The 17389-nt window shown below is 42.6% G+C and overlaps 2 protein-coding genes across 2 annotated transcripts in view; both read left to right on the top strand.

The window, feature by feature from the left end:
* LOC145407481 (putative glutamate receptor) overlaps window positions 1–17389 on the top strand; it is a 455848-nt gene that overhangs the window by 46708 nt on the left and 391751 nt on the right. The window lies entirely within an intron of this gene.
* Window positions 1–17389, top strand: part of LOC145406108 (glutamate receptor 4-like) — a 100256-nt gene that overhangs the window by 44060 nt on the left and 38807 nt on the right. Inside the window, exons 3-5 of the mRNA XM_080277310.1 lie at window positions 2722–2812; window positions 3585–3885; window positions 4959–5176. Coding sequence (XP_080133436.1) covers window positions 2722–2812; window positions 3585–3885; window positions 4959–5176 — 610 coding nt within the window. The remainder of the gene's footprint in view (window positions 1–2721; window positions 2813–3584; window positions 3886–4958; window positions 5177–17389) is intronic.

Genomic DNA, 17389 nt, shown 5'->3' with positions numbered 1-17389 from the left:
TGATCATGCCCCAAGAAAACGTCCAGTTGGTAGGGAAAATCCCCTTCACCTCACCAAACGTCATTTCCCAGATGCAGTGACGGCGCCAGGTGCGAAGAAGAATCCCCAATGCAGGTGTCCCTTGTGCCAACACAGCACAGCATGGCCCAGAAAACAGCGAAAGGACACGTGTTGCCAGTGTGTGGAGTGTGATGTGCTGCTGTGCCTTACACCCTGCTTCAAAGAATGCCACACCTTGCTCCACTTCTGAACTACGTGCTGTGTGCGATAAAAGACGCAAGTGAAATGTATATAACTGGAAATATGTAATGATAATTAACTCATAAGTAAGTGCTAGTAACATAATAATAGAAAGTGAAGTAAAATAAGTTACGTATGTACGTGTGTGTGTGTACGAGAAAATATGCCAAACGAAAGGACACGGTGCGAATATCTTGCCGTATGAGAAATGAGAATGGTAGTGTGTTGAGTGTGCGAGAAAATACACCAAGTGAAACGACACTGTGCGAATATTTTGTCGTGCGAAAAAAGAGAACGGAAGTGTGTTGTGTGCAAGAAAAAACACCAAGAGTGCGTAGACTGTGAAAAGAATTATAAGTCATGTGGAAAACAAGTACCATGTACAGTATAATACATGTGGGCACAGACTTTCTACCTCAGAAACGTAGAAGAACTATTATGAACATTATATGGGCACTCTAACTCACTCACTCGCCCGTCATAATGCACCAACGTACATAAAAGTATGTTTCAGGACACTTCTTATATCTATACACCCAACAAGAGTGTGCTTGACTCGACTAGCATAGTTACTGATGAAGAAAATGCAGAGCTTCTGCCTCTCGCTTTATGGTGTCAGCAGGCGGTGAAGTCTACAGGCGTTACTCTGAAGTTTTCAGCTGCCTGCTCAGGGAAAATCGACTCAAAATCGGCCTAAATGGCTTCTATGACTACTTTTATGGTTCTACTCCATGTTTTCTCATCATTTCTAACCTATCTAGCAATATAAAAAAAAAGGTCGAAAATTGGACGGCACCACGGCTCCATGAGGGTCCAAAGTCTGCCAGCACAAGGCGGGATAAGAATAATTATGGAGTAGAAGGGAAGTTGGTGGATGCCGTGAAGAGTATGTATGAGGTGCTAAGGCTGCAGTGCATGTGGAGAGAGAACTGAGTGAATTTTTCTATTTGAAAGTTGGATTGAAACAGGGATGTGTCATGTCTCCATGGATGTTCAATCTGTATATGGGTGGGGTTATAAAAGAGATACAAGGTAGGGCAGTGGATGTAGAAGCGGCCGTAATGAGAAAGGGCAGTGTTTGGAAAATCCCTGTACTGTTGTTTGCAGATGATACTGTGTTGTTAAGTGAAGACGAAGCGGAGCTCCAAGGCTTCGTGGATGAGTTTGGGATAGTGTGTAAGAAACTGATTCTAAAGGAGAATGTAGGGAAGAGTAAAGTTATGGTGTTCGAAAGAAAGGAAGTCAGTGAATTTACATTGAAATTGGATGAGGAGGAAATGGAAAATATTAATGCATTCAAGTACTTGGGTAGTGTGATGAGTAAGGATGGAAGTTTAGAGGGTTAAGTGCTTGAAAGGGTACAACAAGGAAGGAAGGTTGCTGGTTCCTTGAAGGCAGTGATAAGAAACAGGGAAGTGAGCATGGAAATGAAAAAGTTACTGCATGACAGTATTGTGATACCAACTCTAACGTATGGATATGAAGCTTGGACGTTGTTGGAGGGACAGAAGTCTAGAGCGAGAGCAGTGGAGATGAGTTATTTGAGAGGAGCATGTGGAGTCACATGGAGAGACAGACTGACAAATGAGGAAGTGAAGGAGCGTTGTGGTGTGGATGTGAATGTGAAGGGAAGTGTTAGAAGAAACACACTAAGGTGGTTTGGCCATGTGGAGAGGGTGGAGAATGAGCGACTGACGAGGAGAGTGTATAAGAGCGAGATGGAGGGGGGGGGAGAGGAAGGGGGAGGCCAAGGATGAGATGGTGGGAAGAGTGGAGAGGTATATGAGAGAGAGGTGTGTGAGCTGGGAGTAGGGCAGTGAAATGGAGGAAGACAGGGCGACATGGAGGCAATTTGTTTGTGGCCACCCCTTACGGGATTAAGGTGTCTGGCAATGTATAGATAGATAGAAGCTCTGAAGATGGTACGTGTAACCAAAGCGTTAGCCAAATAAATCAAGATGATGATGCTGTTTATTCAAGACCTGGTAGTCCTTTTCATTATTTGACTGCTTTTTCCACACAACCAATCTGTAGCTGTTATACATATATATTATTATATAGGCAAACACCATGATCCCGTAAGGTGTGGCCGTTAGTTGCTTTACAGGGAAAGGCACTAACCCTACGCCAACCCACTTGCTGACACGTAGGGAATAGGTATGAGTTGTATGGTTACCACCCAGTGTTGTAAATCGTTTTCTGGTTTACAGGAAATCATGAAGTTTGTCACTCAATGTAAAGCCACCTGAAAAGGAAAAATGGGCAATAAAAAGTTATAGGAAAGATGGGAGAAATAAGAAGCAAGGAGGGCAGACATAGAAAATGTGATAAAGGTGAAGGGAGAAGTAGACCGCACTACATCAAACGAATGGATGATGGTCACCTCCACCTACCACTACATATCTGTCTATCTCTCTGCACAGAGAGAGAGAGAGAGAGAGAGAGAGCACCACTGGTGAATTCAATGGTTTGGTGTTGCAGGTACACGTATGTGAGGCCTCCTGACGGCACGTGGGGCACTTTACAGAGAGACGGCACCTGGAACGGCATGATAGGCCTCTTTATTGCTGAGGTGAGTCACTCTAGGCCAGATTACAAGAAGAGGTTATGGAAGGAGAAAAGGCTGATGTAAATTAAGAGAAATGGTTATGGTAAGATAGTGTACGTTCATACTATCTGAATTCTTCGAAGGAACATTATCTTATTATAAGGCAACATACATATTCTAGTATATATGAAGCTGTGCTTCTCAGGTATGTTCTTGGTTGGCAAGTTCAGAGAAAGGAATCAGACGAACCAATATCCCCTCAGCATTTTCGCTCGAACTGGTCTTGCAAAGTTTACCCGTTCCGCTAAACTATCAAAACATAAGTCACCAAGCCATGGACACTATTAAACAACACCGACACCACAATAATAATTTCCATGCAAGAATAAGGCCCGTTCCAAATCAAGGGGTGAGACGAATACCTTGTCAAGATGAGGCTGCCTTCGGAACTGAACCTTGGATTGCACAACAGATAATACCTTTGGTTAATGGTCGTGTGTTCATGTTGACAGAAGATCTAGTCAGACATCAGCAGAATTTTCTGACAGGTACTGTACGTACTGTACATGGCATATATATATGTGTGTGTGTGTGTGTGTGTGTGTGTGTGTGTTCATTAAAATCAGAGCTATTAAATATGCTCATTGATTTCCACACTGATGCTACTTTAAGGTCGATTTTTGTCTAAGAACTGCTTACTAGATAGTAATGTAGAAATAATCTGTCAAAATATTGCATGGCATACATGTGGTTTCTGTAATTTGGTTTGTTACTTAATGCATATAATTTATTTCAGAAAGCTGAGATGACTCCAGGACCTTTTTTCATGGGTTATGCACGAAGCAAGGTGCTAGACTACAGTTCAAGCTACATAAGTGCCGTGTACCAGATTCTTGCTGCCCGTGGTAGTCCTAAAGTGGACCCGTGGGGCTTCCTGCTGCCTCTGACACCATTGGTGTGGGCAGCTTTGATGACGGCGTTGCTTGCAGTGATCATTGTCATGTTGATCCTGCCATCATGGCTTCCCCTAGACAGTAACCAGTCATCACGGATAGAGCCCAACATCTTCAACTGTGTCAGGGTTCTTCTCCAAGAAGGTAACTTTAATTCCGTAAATATGACAGGAAAATATCAGAGGCATTTATCTTTGCCTAATGAACTGTCCGTCATATTACATGAAGGTGAATCAGAGGAGAGAGTGAAATATTCCGTTGCGTTGTCAGATGTGCATTTCAAGGATTCATCAGAAATAGAAGTGATTTGCTGTCCTGGAGATTTGATAGCAGCGGGTTTTCTGCAAGAAAGTTTACTATGGAAGGGTGAAGTATCTATAATCTAATCGGTTGTTGAATTCTGGTAGAATCTAGCCCATTGAAGCGCTTAATGTATGGCTATAAGATGTGTCAGAGCAGGAGGGTTTGCAGTGTTTTAATTTTCTACTACGTCCTCTCCGTGCAGTTATAAAGAAGCCCCACTTGAGCAGCTGTAGTCAGGTTCTACTGAAGGATCATTTCATTGGAACACAGCCTTGTTTCCGTGTCAGGTTGATTTCTAGTAGTTTCTGATCTTTTTGCTCTCCTTGACAGTGGGACCGAACCTGACTACTTGAGTGGGATTATAGGATATTCACGAAAAGATGTAGGTTATGTTGTCTCATGGGGTTTGCATATGTAATGCCTTTCTGGCCTAGTGATATAGGATGCTAACTATTCAGACTGAACAATTTAGATGGGAGAATGATACTGACATTTCGAAAAGTTATTATATTTTGAGGAAATATAAAAATTTCGTCATGATTCTAATCCTGAAAAACGTTTAAGTGAGGAGCGTTGTTTCTAGAATATAAACAGCTTTTGGAGATGCATATACGATTTTTCCAAAAATACTGTTGATTAAAACATACCCTTCGATAAGACCTAACATCATAGGAGTGGCTCTCCCTCCCCCTCATCTAAGTAAAATTGTTTGGCGTTAATCAAAATAAAGTACAGAAATGCAAAACCGTTGAATGAATGAACATCATACATCAGTAAAGTATCTGCCATGTCATTATTGCAGCACCTGTACTAATTAACAGAGTGTTTTGAGTCTCTTTAGTTCTATCAAGAAAACATTTATATGAAATTTTGCCGGCTCACTAATGAACAAAACTTTCTTCTTTTGTAAATAGATATAAAGAAAACGACTGGTTGGTGGTGGTGGGAGCGAGTGGCACTAGGGGTGTGGATGATGATTATGGTGGTGATGACACAGAGCTACACCGGCAACCTCATGTCTCTCCTGGCCGTCAGACACATTGACCATCCCTACCAGAGCCTCGAAGATGTTCTCGACCATGGCGTGAAGATTATTATTGTTGAAAATACAAATCTTCTTCCATATTTCCGGGTGAGTATTGCTCTTACAGATAGTTACATATATTAAAGCAGAATTACTACTACTACTACTGCTACTACTATTACCACTACTACTACTGCTGCTACTACTACTGCTGCTACTACTACTACTACTACTACTACTCCTACTACTGCTACGTTTTTCTAGTAAATGGTTGTCACAATAACTTTGTATAAACCTGTAGTGATGTTTTGTAGTTCAGTTATATATTAGACTTGTGGACGAGCGGTTGTTATACGTGAGTTGCTTTGTAAGTAGATAATCTTGATTCCCTTTTGTCATGCAATGACAGGAGAGGTAAAGATTAGTATGGGACTATTTTTATTTGTCTTGGAAATATTAACAAAGTCTCTCACACACGAGTGAAGTATAAGTAGAGTCCCGCTGGCTACCTCCCTGTCTTGCTCTCTCTCTCTCTCTCTCTCTCTCTTCCAAGTTGCTAAGCCTTTCTCCCCACTACCTGCCGATTCTATGGCCTGTCTCCTTCTGAGCTCTCTTTCCTAAATTCTGGTGAAACAGGGGTCATGTCACGTGAGTTACACTGTGGTTGGAAAGTTCCAGAAACCTGTGTGTAAGTATGTGTGTATGTCACTAGGCTTTGTTCCCCTGCTATCTCACTGACACACTACCCGCATCATCTCCTGACATTGCTACTTCCTAATCTGTCGTCAGCATTTCCTCAGTTAACTTGCAAGATCATTTCCCTTTCCCAGGCTCGCATAGAGCTGTCTATCTGTCTATTTATCTATCTATCTATTATGATTTGTAAATATAATATGGAGACCTGACATTGCTCGGCCGCGCCGCTGAAGGTCCTCCGACAGCAATTATCATTGACATATGCTAATCTATTAGTACATAATATTGATTATAATATTGTATACATATAATATTCATAGTAAATTCCAATGATCAACTAATATTACATTTTAAACAAGTTGTATACATAATTGAACAAATGCAATGGTTGTTGTATGACATTTTGTAAGATGTGTATGTATAACAGACGTACGCATATAATTGTGCAATGGTAATACTGTTAGGTTATTACATTACATATTGAGTTATCCCTTTAGTAATGTCTAATATTTCACCTAACTTGTAAGATGATTCTGGTAATACAGAATTGTGGTATAATTGTATGACTTTACATAATATTGTAGTAATATTGTGGTAATACATAATTGTAATATTTTATGAATTGTTACATAATATTGTGGTAATGCATAATTGTGTTGGCCTTATAATTGTAGTTACATTTTGTTAATGCAACTGTTACATAATCGTGTTGGCCTTATAATTGCAGTCAGGGTTACATAAAAGTTACATCTTGTTAATGCAACTGTTACATAATTGTTACATATTGTTTGTAGTTACATAATTGTAGTTAAAGTAACATAAAAGTTACATCTTGTTAATGCAACTGTTACATAATTGTTACATATTGTTTGTAGTTACATAATTGTAGTTAAAGTTACATAAAAGTTACGTCTTGTTAATGCAACTGTTACAAAATTGTTACATATTGTTTGTAGTTACATAATTGTAGCAAGTGTAACATAATGCAATCGTTTGTCGTTACATAATTGTTACATATCGTTTGTAGTTACATAATTGTAATAATTGCAGGCCTGACATTGAATCCGGTCATGCTGCGGTCGATGATATTGATAATGTGACATGCCACTAGCTTGTGGAGACAACAATTTGCTTTTCTGTTTGTAGTTTATGTGGTATTTTGGCATTTGTAGTAACACTTACTCTTATTTTCATTTGTTTGTTATGTGATCTTACTCTATTTCTTTTTCTTTCTTTCTTTTTTTTTCTTTTTTTTTTGGTATGTATTGATTTTCTATAGTTTGTTTTTCTTCGCTTGTGTACGCTTTTTCTGTGTTGTTCATGGTTGCATAATTACTGGCTAATTCCCTTGGGACCCTTTTTTAAGGTTTAGTTTATATTACACAGATATTACTGAAAATGATATAATATAGTCCCATATTTTGTTATTTTATATAAAAAAAAATATATATACACTATATACAGTATTAACTATATACACTGACTTGTTGTTCACTTGTACCTATCGTGGGCAATATATGTGTCAGCGCTGTGTGGAAATCATTGTCTTCACGATTGTGTTGAAGATGTTCATTCTTGCTAACGTCATTTGTGTTGGCCATTTTTTTTTTCTGGTTTTCCATGTAACTTAATTTATATGCTTCCACTAGGTAGCTTTAATTAATAAATGTTTAATATAGTTCTTTTAATCGCTCACTGAGTAACTGTGATGGTATATTTTCTTTATTACTTTGTAGATGTAATAATGTATAGCTGTATGTATGAAACACGTATTTTATGTAGGTATAAATGGCAACACTCGTTGGTAGTAAATAAATGCTATAATAAATTAATGAATATATACAGTGTAGAATATTTATTGTTGGTGCAAGTATTTCATGATTGAATTATGATGATAACTGAAGTAGGTATATGAATTTAGGTTGTAAATATACAGCACGTTTTATATGTTTGTGCAGAAGTTTTCTGTCTCTCACTGTGTATTGTATAAATGAAGTAACTCACTAATTTTTATCGTGGTGGAAATTTTGTGAGTGGTGTTGCACGTGGTGATAGAGTTGTCCTTCGCGGGTTGATTAACATGTTGTCGTCTCAGCAAGCACACATGATGACGTTGACTTCCCACACTGGTAGCTGTGGTGGATAAATGAGTAGCGATGAGTAATTTGAGTGAAGATGAGTGAGTAAGATGAGTTGTGAATATGGGCTTGGTATTTGCTTCGTCGTCTTGACCTCTTGACTCCTGCGTCAGTGGTGGAGGTTGGGTGGATGTAGCAGAGAGAGGAGGGTGAGGTCTGGTGGTTGTGAGTTGTGAGTCGTATCGCACTCTTCGTTTGTTTGTTTTGTTCTTTCTTGATGTATTCTCGGTCCTATTTTCATGTGATTTACCCATTGTAGGATGAAGACTGCCGCTACTTGTAGGTGCGTGTAGAAGATAATACAGACTCATCGTAGAGTTGTTACTTGTACTTGATCGTAGAGTGTTGTAGTTCGTTGGTTCGTCGTAAAAATTGCAAGATTGTTTGTATCAGTACTTTGTTAAACTACTTGCAAGGCGTCCTGTGACCTCTTCACCTCTACATCAGCATGACGATCGGGGAGACGGAGGGGAGGTTGGAGAGAATACTGTCAGGAGCTGGTTGTGAGTTGTTGGTTGTGAGAGTTTTTTTTTTTTTTTCACTCTTCATAATGAAGAATCAATTGTACACTCGTGGGCTTGTATTTTGTAGGAATTCATTGTAGAACTGAAGCTAATCTTGTAGAGTGTCGCCTGCTTTTGTAGAAATTCACTGTTGATTCGAAGACGAGGTCCGTACTTTCGCTGCTACCAAATGTCACAAAAAGGACTTTGTAGTTACTTGTAGAGAAGTTATATATATATATTGAACTTGTGGATGAGCGGTTGTTATACTTGAGTAGTTTTGTAAGTAGAAAATCTTGGTTCCCTTTTTTCATTCAATGACAGGAGAGGTAAAGAATAGTATGGGATTATTTTTATTTGTCTTGGAATATTAACAAAGTCTCTCACACACGAGTGAAGTATAAGTAGAGTCCCACTAGCTACCTCCTTGTCTCGCTCTCTCTCTCTCTCTTCCAAGTTGCTAAGCCTTTCTCCCTACTACCTGCCGATTCTATGGTCTGTCTCCTTCTGAGCTCTCTTTCCTAAATTCTGGTGAAACAGGGGTCGTGTCACGTGTGTTACACTGTGGTTGGAAAGTTCCAGAAACCTGTGTGTGAGTATGTGTGTATGTCACTAGGCTTTGTTCCCCTGCTATCTCGCTGACACACTACCTGCATCATCTCCTGACATTGCTACTTCCTAATCTGTCGTCAGCATTTCCTCAGTTAACTTGCAAGATCATTTCCCTTTCCCAGCCTCGCATAGAGCTGTCTATCTGTCTATTTATCTATCTATCTATTATGATTTGTAAATATAATATGGAGACCTGACATGGTAAGATTATTTTTTTTATTATGTAAATGTATATATTCACGTCTCGATCAGACTCTTGAATCGGGTGGCGTGTTCTACTGGGAATTATTGCTACCTTAAACAATTCTGTTGTCAATATTTACTTTACAGGCATCTCTGTTTAAGCGGTTTACCTCATTCTCCCCAACTTGTTTTTATCCTGTGTGGGATGATTTCATGCTGCAGGCTGTCGGCAATGTGTTTCAAGATATTAAACTAAGCTTATCTCTCCATGCAAAACATACATTTTGAAGGGAATGAAGTGTTTTTGGTGAAGGATGGGCACCCTTTGTTTCAGCACACGGCAAAGTAATGCCATCTGAATATGCTGTTATCTAGTTTGGTTTGGCTAAATGAGGTTAGTATGATATCTATAAACATGTTTCAGACAACTTTTAATTCAAATTAACCTGCGCAGGACAAACACAAGCTGATTAAAAACAGAAACCCGCCGAAGTAGAAGAGTCCGTTAGGTAAAGTATTGACCAAAGTATTCATCTTTTGTACTGAGAAGCTAATAGAGACAATAACCAAACCTTGTAGTGTGAAACTTTATCCTGATCTACACCGTATCGTCTGAAGATAGCAAGAATGAATCAGTATCAAATATGCCATTGGACCGGTGGGGTTTTAATGACCTGCCTAAGCTGGGTAGTAAGTTTTTTTTTCATTCATTCATTGCCAGACGCCATGTATCCCAAACGGGATGGCCAAGGGCTTAGAGTTAATTGTTTTACAGGGAGGGGCACTAATCCTCCACCAACCCCACTTGACACGTAGGGATGCCAACAGCATCTGGTGTTCCCAGGCGGTCACCCATCCAAGTACTAACCAGACCCAATGTTGCCATACCACGTTGAGTACACCGCTTCCCGTCCGATCAGCGAAGTTAAGCAACGTTGGGTAGTAAGTGCAGTGACAAAAGTAATTGTTCTGGAAGAAAGCGAAGGCCAGAGAGGGGTGGTGCGAGCAACAGGGGCAAAGAGATAAATGGCTACGAATAGCGCAGTAAAATGATTGAAGATGAACTTGGGATAACTGGTAGGTATGAGAAAAATGTTAGCCATGGTCCCTATTTTCAAAGATCCTAACCAATTTGCTGCATAAGCAAGTTGTTTCAAAAGTACATTTTTATCAGAAATCTAATTGTTGTTTGTTTTTTCTCTATAACTCCCTCTGTTGCCGCTACAAGATAATTTTACTCATTTTAGGAAAGACCCTAGCAGAGTAGATGTTTGTGAGGACATTATGAAACACCTCTAGGTATATATATATATATATATATATATATATATATATATATATATATATATATATGTGTGTGTGTGTGTGTGTAACTTGCAATACTTTGGTGATAGAAACTCCGTGTACAAACAGCTAGATAAGGAGTTTATTACAAGCTCACAGTAAAATAGTCTGCCCGTGTCGGCTGTCTGATATGAACTGATGCAATAACGCCGTCTTCAGGCGTGGGAAAGGGTGCTGGCCTAGCAAGATTAGTGGGGGCATGTATGCATTGGGGGGGGGACATATATGCATCGGGGGTAGACATATTGTGGAGGGGGTACACTACTCCCCCGGGTAGCTGAGATGGTGTCTCCTGACACCGGGAGTTAAATGGTGTTTGATGATAGGAGTAAGGCAGGACCGGGAGGTTTGTACAAGGGATAAGTATGATACAGGGGCAGTAGGGGAGACATGGCCATGTTGAGGGGAGGGAATTAGAAGGATATATACATATAAGATATACAAGGAATAATAGGTACAAATCCAGTAAGGGTCGAAGGTATATATAAACATAATGGGAATTACACAATAATAGTTTGATACATGATAAACAAGGAGTAGATATGAGAGTTCTAGTGTTGTTCTTCCTTCATTTTTTTTTTTTTTTTAGTTTCTGTAGGATACACTGTCACTCAGTAATGCATGAAAGAAATACCATCATTGTCTAGTAGGCAGAGTGCTGTTCACAGTTTGGTTAATTGTTAGATGGCAATGGTAGTCATGGAATGCGAGGGCACTAAGTACGGGGAGTTTCTACGTCGTGTGTAGGGCGTACTATGCCTGTAGCGACTCTGATTTCCTAGAGTTGACGTTCCATTTTTCTGACACAACAATGCACTGCACAGATGATGAGTAGAAAACCTATGAAAGCGATAACCACAGGGGGAAACACAACTGGTGGATGAACCCATGAACGGCTGAAGGCCAGAGAAAATTGATCCATAATGAAATCACTGTCATTGAGGAAGGTGAGCATGCGCAAGTGAGGGGAGGTGATGGTAATGTTGGCAGAAGGTAGGGTTGAAGGCATGTCGATTGGTTGAAAGATGTCATAGGAGTGTTTACGAACAGCTTGGTGATAGCGAGTGGCGTAAGTGATGACGGACTCTGATTTGACGGTACAATAGTCAGGTGCTTTGTAGAGACCACTAGCGGGGCCGGAGCGAACGGAAGAACCAGGACACATGATTGTGACAGAGATGGGAACAGCAAAGAAGAAGTACTGGACATGGTTGAGGTGAGCATGGTGGACCGGGAGGTCAGGAGCTGGGACAAAAGAACAGGCCGAGTAGATGGAATGGTTGCGAACTAAAGCAGACTCACAGGGTGTCGCACTGCTAGGGAAGATAGCGAAAAGGTGGGCAGCACAGAGACGAGAGGTCGGAGTAAGGGAGGAACATTGCTGGAGGTCTGTGGAAGAAAGGAAGGCAACGGAAAGATGATCATGGGAGAGGAGGAAATATTCTGAAGGAACAGATACCTGTAACAAGGAGTTGTTGAGGCGGAAAGGGAAGGGAATAATGTGGAAAAGGTTAAAGGTTATGGCAGAACGGAGAGGAATATGGACGACGACGTATGTAGTGAGAAGAGTGACTTCGAGAACAGGATAATAATATTCAAGGGAGGAGTAAGGGAGGACTGGGGAGAGACCGAAGGTGGAGTGAGCCCATTCCAGGACAGAACGGAGAGCTGAGACAGGTACTAAGTCGGCAGTGACACGTCCATTGATAGCATCGACCAGGATACGAACCAAGGTAGAGACTTGAGACAGGAGAGAGTCAACGGCCAGTTGGAGATTATCCATGTTGAGTTTGAGGTAGAAGAACTCAGAGATAACGTTGAGATCTGAAAGGTAGCGTTGTAAGATATCAGTGAAATTGTTTAGAGTGGACGTGACTTCATTGAGTTGGGTTGTGAGCTTCTGTAACATAGTGTGTCGGATTTTAATGACTCGGCGTTGTGATTCTAGGGCTGAAGCTAAATGAGTGAGATCAGATTTGAAGCCAGAAATGTCACGGGCTGTAGCAACGCCAAACAAGCCAGTCAGAATCTCACCGCTGAAGTCGAAGAGACCTCGTTTCACACGAGAACGACCCACGGGTGTCTGAATGGAAAATGTGTCATTGAGCGCAGTGAATCTGTTACTTATGTATTGCAACTGCCAGGAGAGTGGGAGGAAAAGGTTATAGAGATACTCATTCGGGTTGTGTGTCCCCATGAGGGCCGTGAGATGGTTCCTGATTCCGTGGAGCTGGTGCGCGTAGGCAGGTAGGGCAATGGCTACGTTGGCCAGGGGCGCAAGATCATAGCGCAAAGAGGCGATGTCGTCGATAAGCATTACCTCGCCTCCCGAGCCGACCAAGGCCCCGGAACGTACTCCACCATCGTCCTGACCTGACCCAGACCCCAGGAGGGTCAGCACTGCCAGCAGGGAGATCGCTAACATCGTACCTAGAAAATCAGGGTAGAGTTAATGGGGGAGGTCGTGAAGAGGTTGATGGGCAGAGCGCAGTTTGGACCGATAGTGATTGATTGATGAATGAGCAGGTGGAGGTGGAGAGGAAGGAGACTGAGGGATAGGTGGAGACAAGGTAGACGGAGGGATGGGAGGAGGGGAAGAGGGGGCAGGAGGTTGTGTAAGTGACTCTTCCAACACGAGGCCACGGGGTGCTCGCTTTAAGTCATCGACGTGGACCCATCTGGTGTCCCTAGTGGACAGGTCCTGGAGGTGAAATTTGTTGCCTTGTTGAGTGAGGACGCGGTGGGGCCCTGTAAATTTGTCATCCAGCTTAGAGGAACGCGTATGGGAATGAGCAAAGACAAGATCGCCTATATTGATAGTGATAGGAGAGGCGGACTTATGTTGGCGCTGCAGCATGTCCTCCTGAGAGGAAGCCAAAGTGGATTGGACATACTGGTGGATTGTCTGGAAGTTGGCCAATTTTAGTTTAACATAATCATCCATGTTGTAGATGGGTTCTGGCTTTGAGGATAAGAAAGAGTATGGGAGGTCCTTGTCAAAACCAAAGAGGACAAAGAAGGGAGATTCAGCAATGGATGCATTGATGGAACTATTGATGGAGGATGCCACTTGGGGAATCCAGTCATCCCAGGACGAACTATGGGAGCCTAGATGTCTGAGGCACTCTAAGATTTTTCGGTTGTGGCGTTCTACAAGGCCATTGGAAGCCGGATGGTTAGGCACGACATTGCACTTACTGATATGAAAGTGGCGACAGATCTCATCGAGAAGGCTATTGTTGAACTCTGTACCGTTGTCAGTAAGAATGGTATGAGGGGTACTGAACGGGCAAATTACGTGATCTACAAGGGCACGTGCAACGCTCTTCGCGGTCTTGTCGGAGAGGGGAACGAGGACACAGTAGCGGGAGAAGTGGTCGACCGCTACAAACAAGTACTCAGCGCCAGATTCTGTGAGAGGTAGTTTTAAGAGATCGATTGAGACGGTTTCCCATGGTCGTGATGGGATGGGGTATTGTAAGAGAGGTGCTGGTAAGCCAGTTGATCCTTTGTGGCGGTGGCAGGAGAGGCAAGAGTCACAGTGGGCATTGATATCACGGCGCATGGTTGGCCAATAGTATTTGAGACGTGCTTGGCGCAAGCATCGGTCTTTACCTGGATGGGAAGCTTGAGGAGTATTATGAACAATATGAAGAACCTTTGGTATCAGGGCAGTGGGGACAACAAGTTGGCATACTTCGCGATTGGGCATATCTTTGCCTGTTAGCAGTGTTTTCCTGTACAAGAGATCATCATCTAGCATGAACTCATCTAGTGATACTGGCAGAGTAGGTAAGGTCGAGGCATCGCCAGATTCTAGGAAATAAATGACTTTGGACCACATGGGGTCTTGGCGTTGAAAGTTTCGAATAACTTCTGACGTTAGTGTAGTGTTTTCAGTTACTTCAGGCTGCAGTGATGTTATAGCTGCTGCTACGTGACGTGAGAGTGCGTCTGCGACTACATTCAACTTGCCTGGTACATATTGAAAAGTGGGATTAAAGTCCTGGATGATGACAGACCATCTAGCTAACCTACCTGTTAGGTTGCGATTCTTGAACAAATCACATAGTGGAAGGTGGTCTGTTTGGATATGCACTGGATAACCATAGACTATATCTCTGAAATGTTTCAAGGATCAGATTACCGCTAGCGCTTCGAGATCTGTGACACTGTAGTTACGTTCAGCGGTTGTAAGGGTGCGACTAGCATACGCTATTACGCGCTTCCTTGATGCTTCATCGAGTTGCACCAAAACGGCACCAAGTCCAGTGCCTGAGGCGTCTGTGCAGAGAAGGAAGGGTGTGGTATAATCAGGGAATGCTTGAACAGGGGCATTTACAAGAGCTGTCTTTAGCTTTTGGAAAGCCTGTGACTGGTCGTTAGTCCAAACAAAGAGCACATTCTGATTGAGTAAGTGGGTCAGAGGAGCGGCGATCTGCGCATAATTCCGGATGTAGCAACGATAATAGCCACTGAGGCCCAGGAAACTTCGTACAGCGTCGGTAGTGGTATGTTCTGGGAAGTTAATGATCGCCTTAGTTTTATCCTCATTAGTATGAATGCCTTGTGCATCTACGACATGGCCTAGGAATTTGATTTTCTTTCACAGGAAGTCACATTTACTGAGATTGATTTTCAGGCCTGCGAGCTGGAGGCGTTCAAAGACTTGCTGGAGTTTGGTAAAATGATCAGGGATGGATTTACTCACAACAATGATATCATCTAGGTAAGCAAAAAGAGAGTGTCCCATCATACCGCTGAAGACTAAATGGATAAGTCGCAAGAACACGGAAGGAGCATTTCTCAGACCAAAAGGGAGTCTCTTAAACTGAAAATGTCCGGAAGCGGTGCTAAAGGCTGTGACTGGGCGAGAGGACTCTTCCATTTCGACCTGCCAGTACCCGCTGAGGAGGTCTAAAGATGAAAAGAGTACGTTATTGTCACCAAGGGATTCTAGCAAATCAGTGAGGACAGGTAACAGGAAACTTTCTGGAACGGTGACAGAATTGAACTTACGATAGTTGACTACTGGTCTAAAGTTGCCGTCCTTCTTTGGTACTAAGAAAAGTGGGCTATTCCATGGACTGACGGAGGGTTCAATAATGTCCTGGTCTAACATGTTCTGTACCATTTGATCTGTTTGTTTTCTCTGGCTGTGAGGCAATCGATACGCTGGTATGTAAATCGGCTGAGTTCCTGGGAGTAGTTCAATCGTATGTTTGACAAGGTCTGTTCTACCCATCGGTTCACCGGGTAAGGCAACCACGTTTCTGTACGAGGTCAGAAGGTCGAGGAGTTGAGGCGTATGTTCTGGGAAATCTGTGCAAGTGAGATGTGAGAGCATATCGGGTGAATGCGTCGGTGCAGATCCCGTAGAGTTAATAGTACATACACCGATTGGCGTATCATCAGTCTGAATAGTAGGAATTGAGGAATCCTGGCACACCTTTACGGCCGCTGGGTATACTAGGAAGTCTCCAATCTTTACACCACTTTTAAGTTTTAGTGGAGCATTTGTGACATTGAGCAAGTACAGGTAGCATAAACTGTCCTCTAAGACTGTACACCACGCTGACTCATAAGTCAAGCCATTCACACAACACGTCTCAGGTAGGGTTAGTACATCCACTCCTTCTTTCGCACCGGCAACACAAACAGAGACTTTAGTGAACTCATGCGGTAACAAAATTGTGCACGTATTCGTTACTGCACGTTTCGTCTCTGCGTGTTGGAGAAGATCATTCAGACAGTGTGAGGTAGGTAACTGAGACATGTCTGAGTCAGCGATAGTGTTGTCGGGAGAGGATATAAGAGCCATGTTCGAGGGCTGAGATGATGTATCAGGAGACATTGAGGAATTTATGTCCTTGCTCGCAGTCAGTAAAGGAATGATCTCTGTATTCTCAGATGATGATAGTGGTGATTTGGGCTGGGTTGGACTTTTTGGTAGTGATAGGGACAGAGGTAATTGAAGGACTGATTTGATCGTAAGAACAGGACGGGGACATTCCATAGTGTAAACCGGGAATCCAGAAATGTCTATACTACCACAAGCAGGTAATAATGCAATGGAGTGTTGTGCCATGGTGGAGAAACCAATAAGGGCATCTGCGGGATACTGCAAGTCATTAGTGACATGAAATTCAATGAGGATAGGGGGCAAATCTCTGTGGAGTTTGAGTTCAAGGGTGACTCTTCCCTTAACCTTAAACTCTGAGCCGTTAACACCACATAGGCGAATGTCTGGTGGTTCTAGGAAACTGACGTGGTTGTGATGGCGATGAATAATTTGTAAGGAATTTTCAGAGATGAGATTTACTATAGATCCTGTGTCCAAGAAGAATGACGTTGGTATTTCATGACTGCTTCTGAGAATGACTAAACCCGAGGATGTTATGGGACCTACATGGCGGATGGGGAGTTGGGTTTCTGGTTCTACGTGATATTGGTCTGATACGGGCGCGGCGCTTCCCCCGACTGTGGGCGGTTGAGGTAACGACATTCCTCAGTGGTGTGAGTCGTGCTTGATTTGTGGTATTTGCAGTATGGACGACGTGAGCGGGAAGGCGTACGCTGTCTGGTTTGGAAGTGAGGACGTCTGTATGTACGGTCGCAACTGGATGCTCGATGTCCAGGATGACCACAGTACCAGCAAAGAATCGAAGATTGTCTGTTTCGTCGGGCGCTAGATTGATCACGACCTGCGGTAGGAGAGCGATGTGTGGCAGGTCTGCCGCGTGTGGTGGGACGGAGCGAGATTGGTCTAGGGTAGTGGAGGTGTGACAGACTGAGGAGGCCACGGGTTGGGTGGTGCCCTGACGCTTGTAGTTCGAACCTGTTCT

This window comes from Coenobita brevimanus, chromosome 8, assembly GCF_032717465.1.
Source record: "Coenobita brevimanus isolate Jiangsu-jjx chromosome 8, ASM3271746v2, whole genome shotgun sequence".
Lineage (NCBI taxonomy): Eukaryota > Metazoa > Arthropoda > Malacostraca > Decapoda > Coenobitidae > Coenobita > Coenobita brevimanus.
Note: the sequence above shows the minus strand (reverse complement) of the source record. Positions and strands in the feature narration are given on the sequence as shown.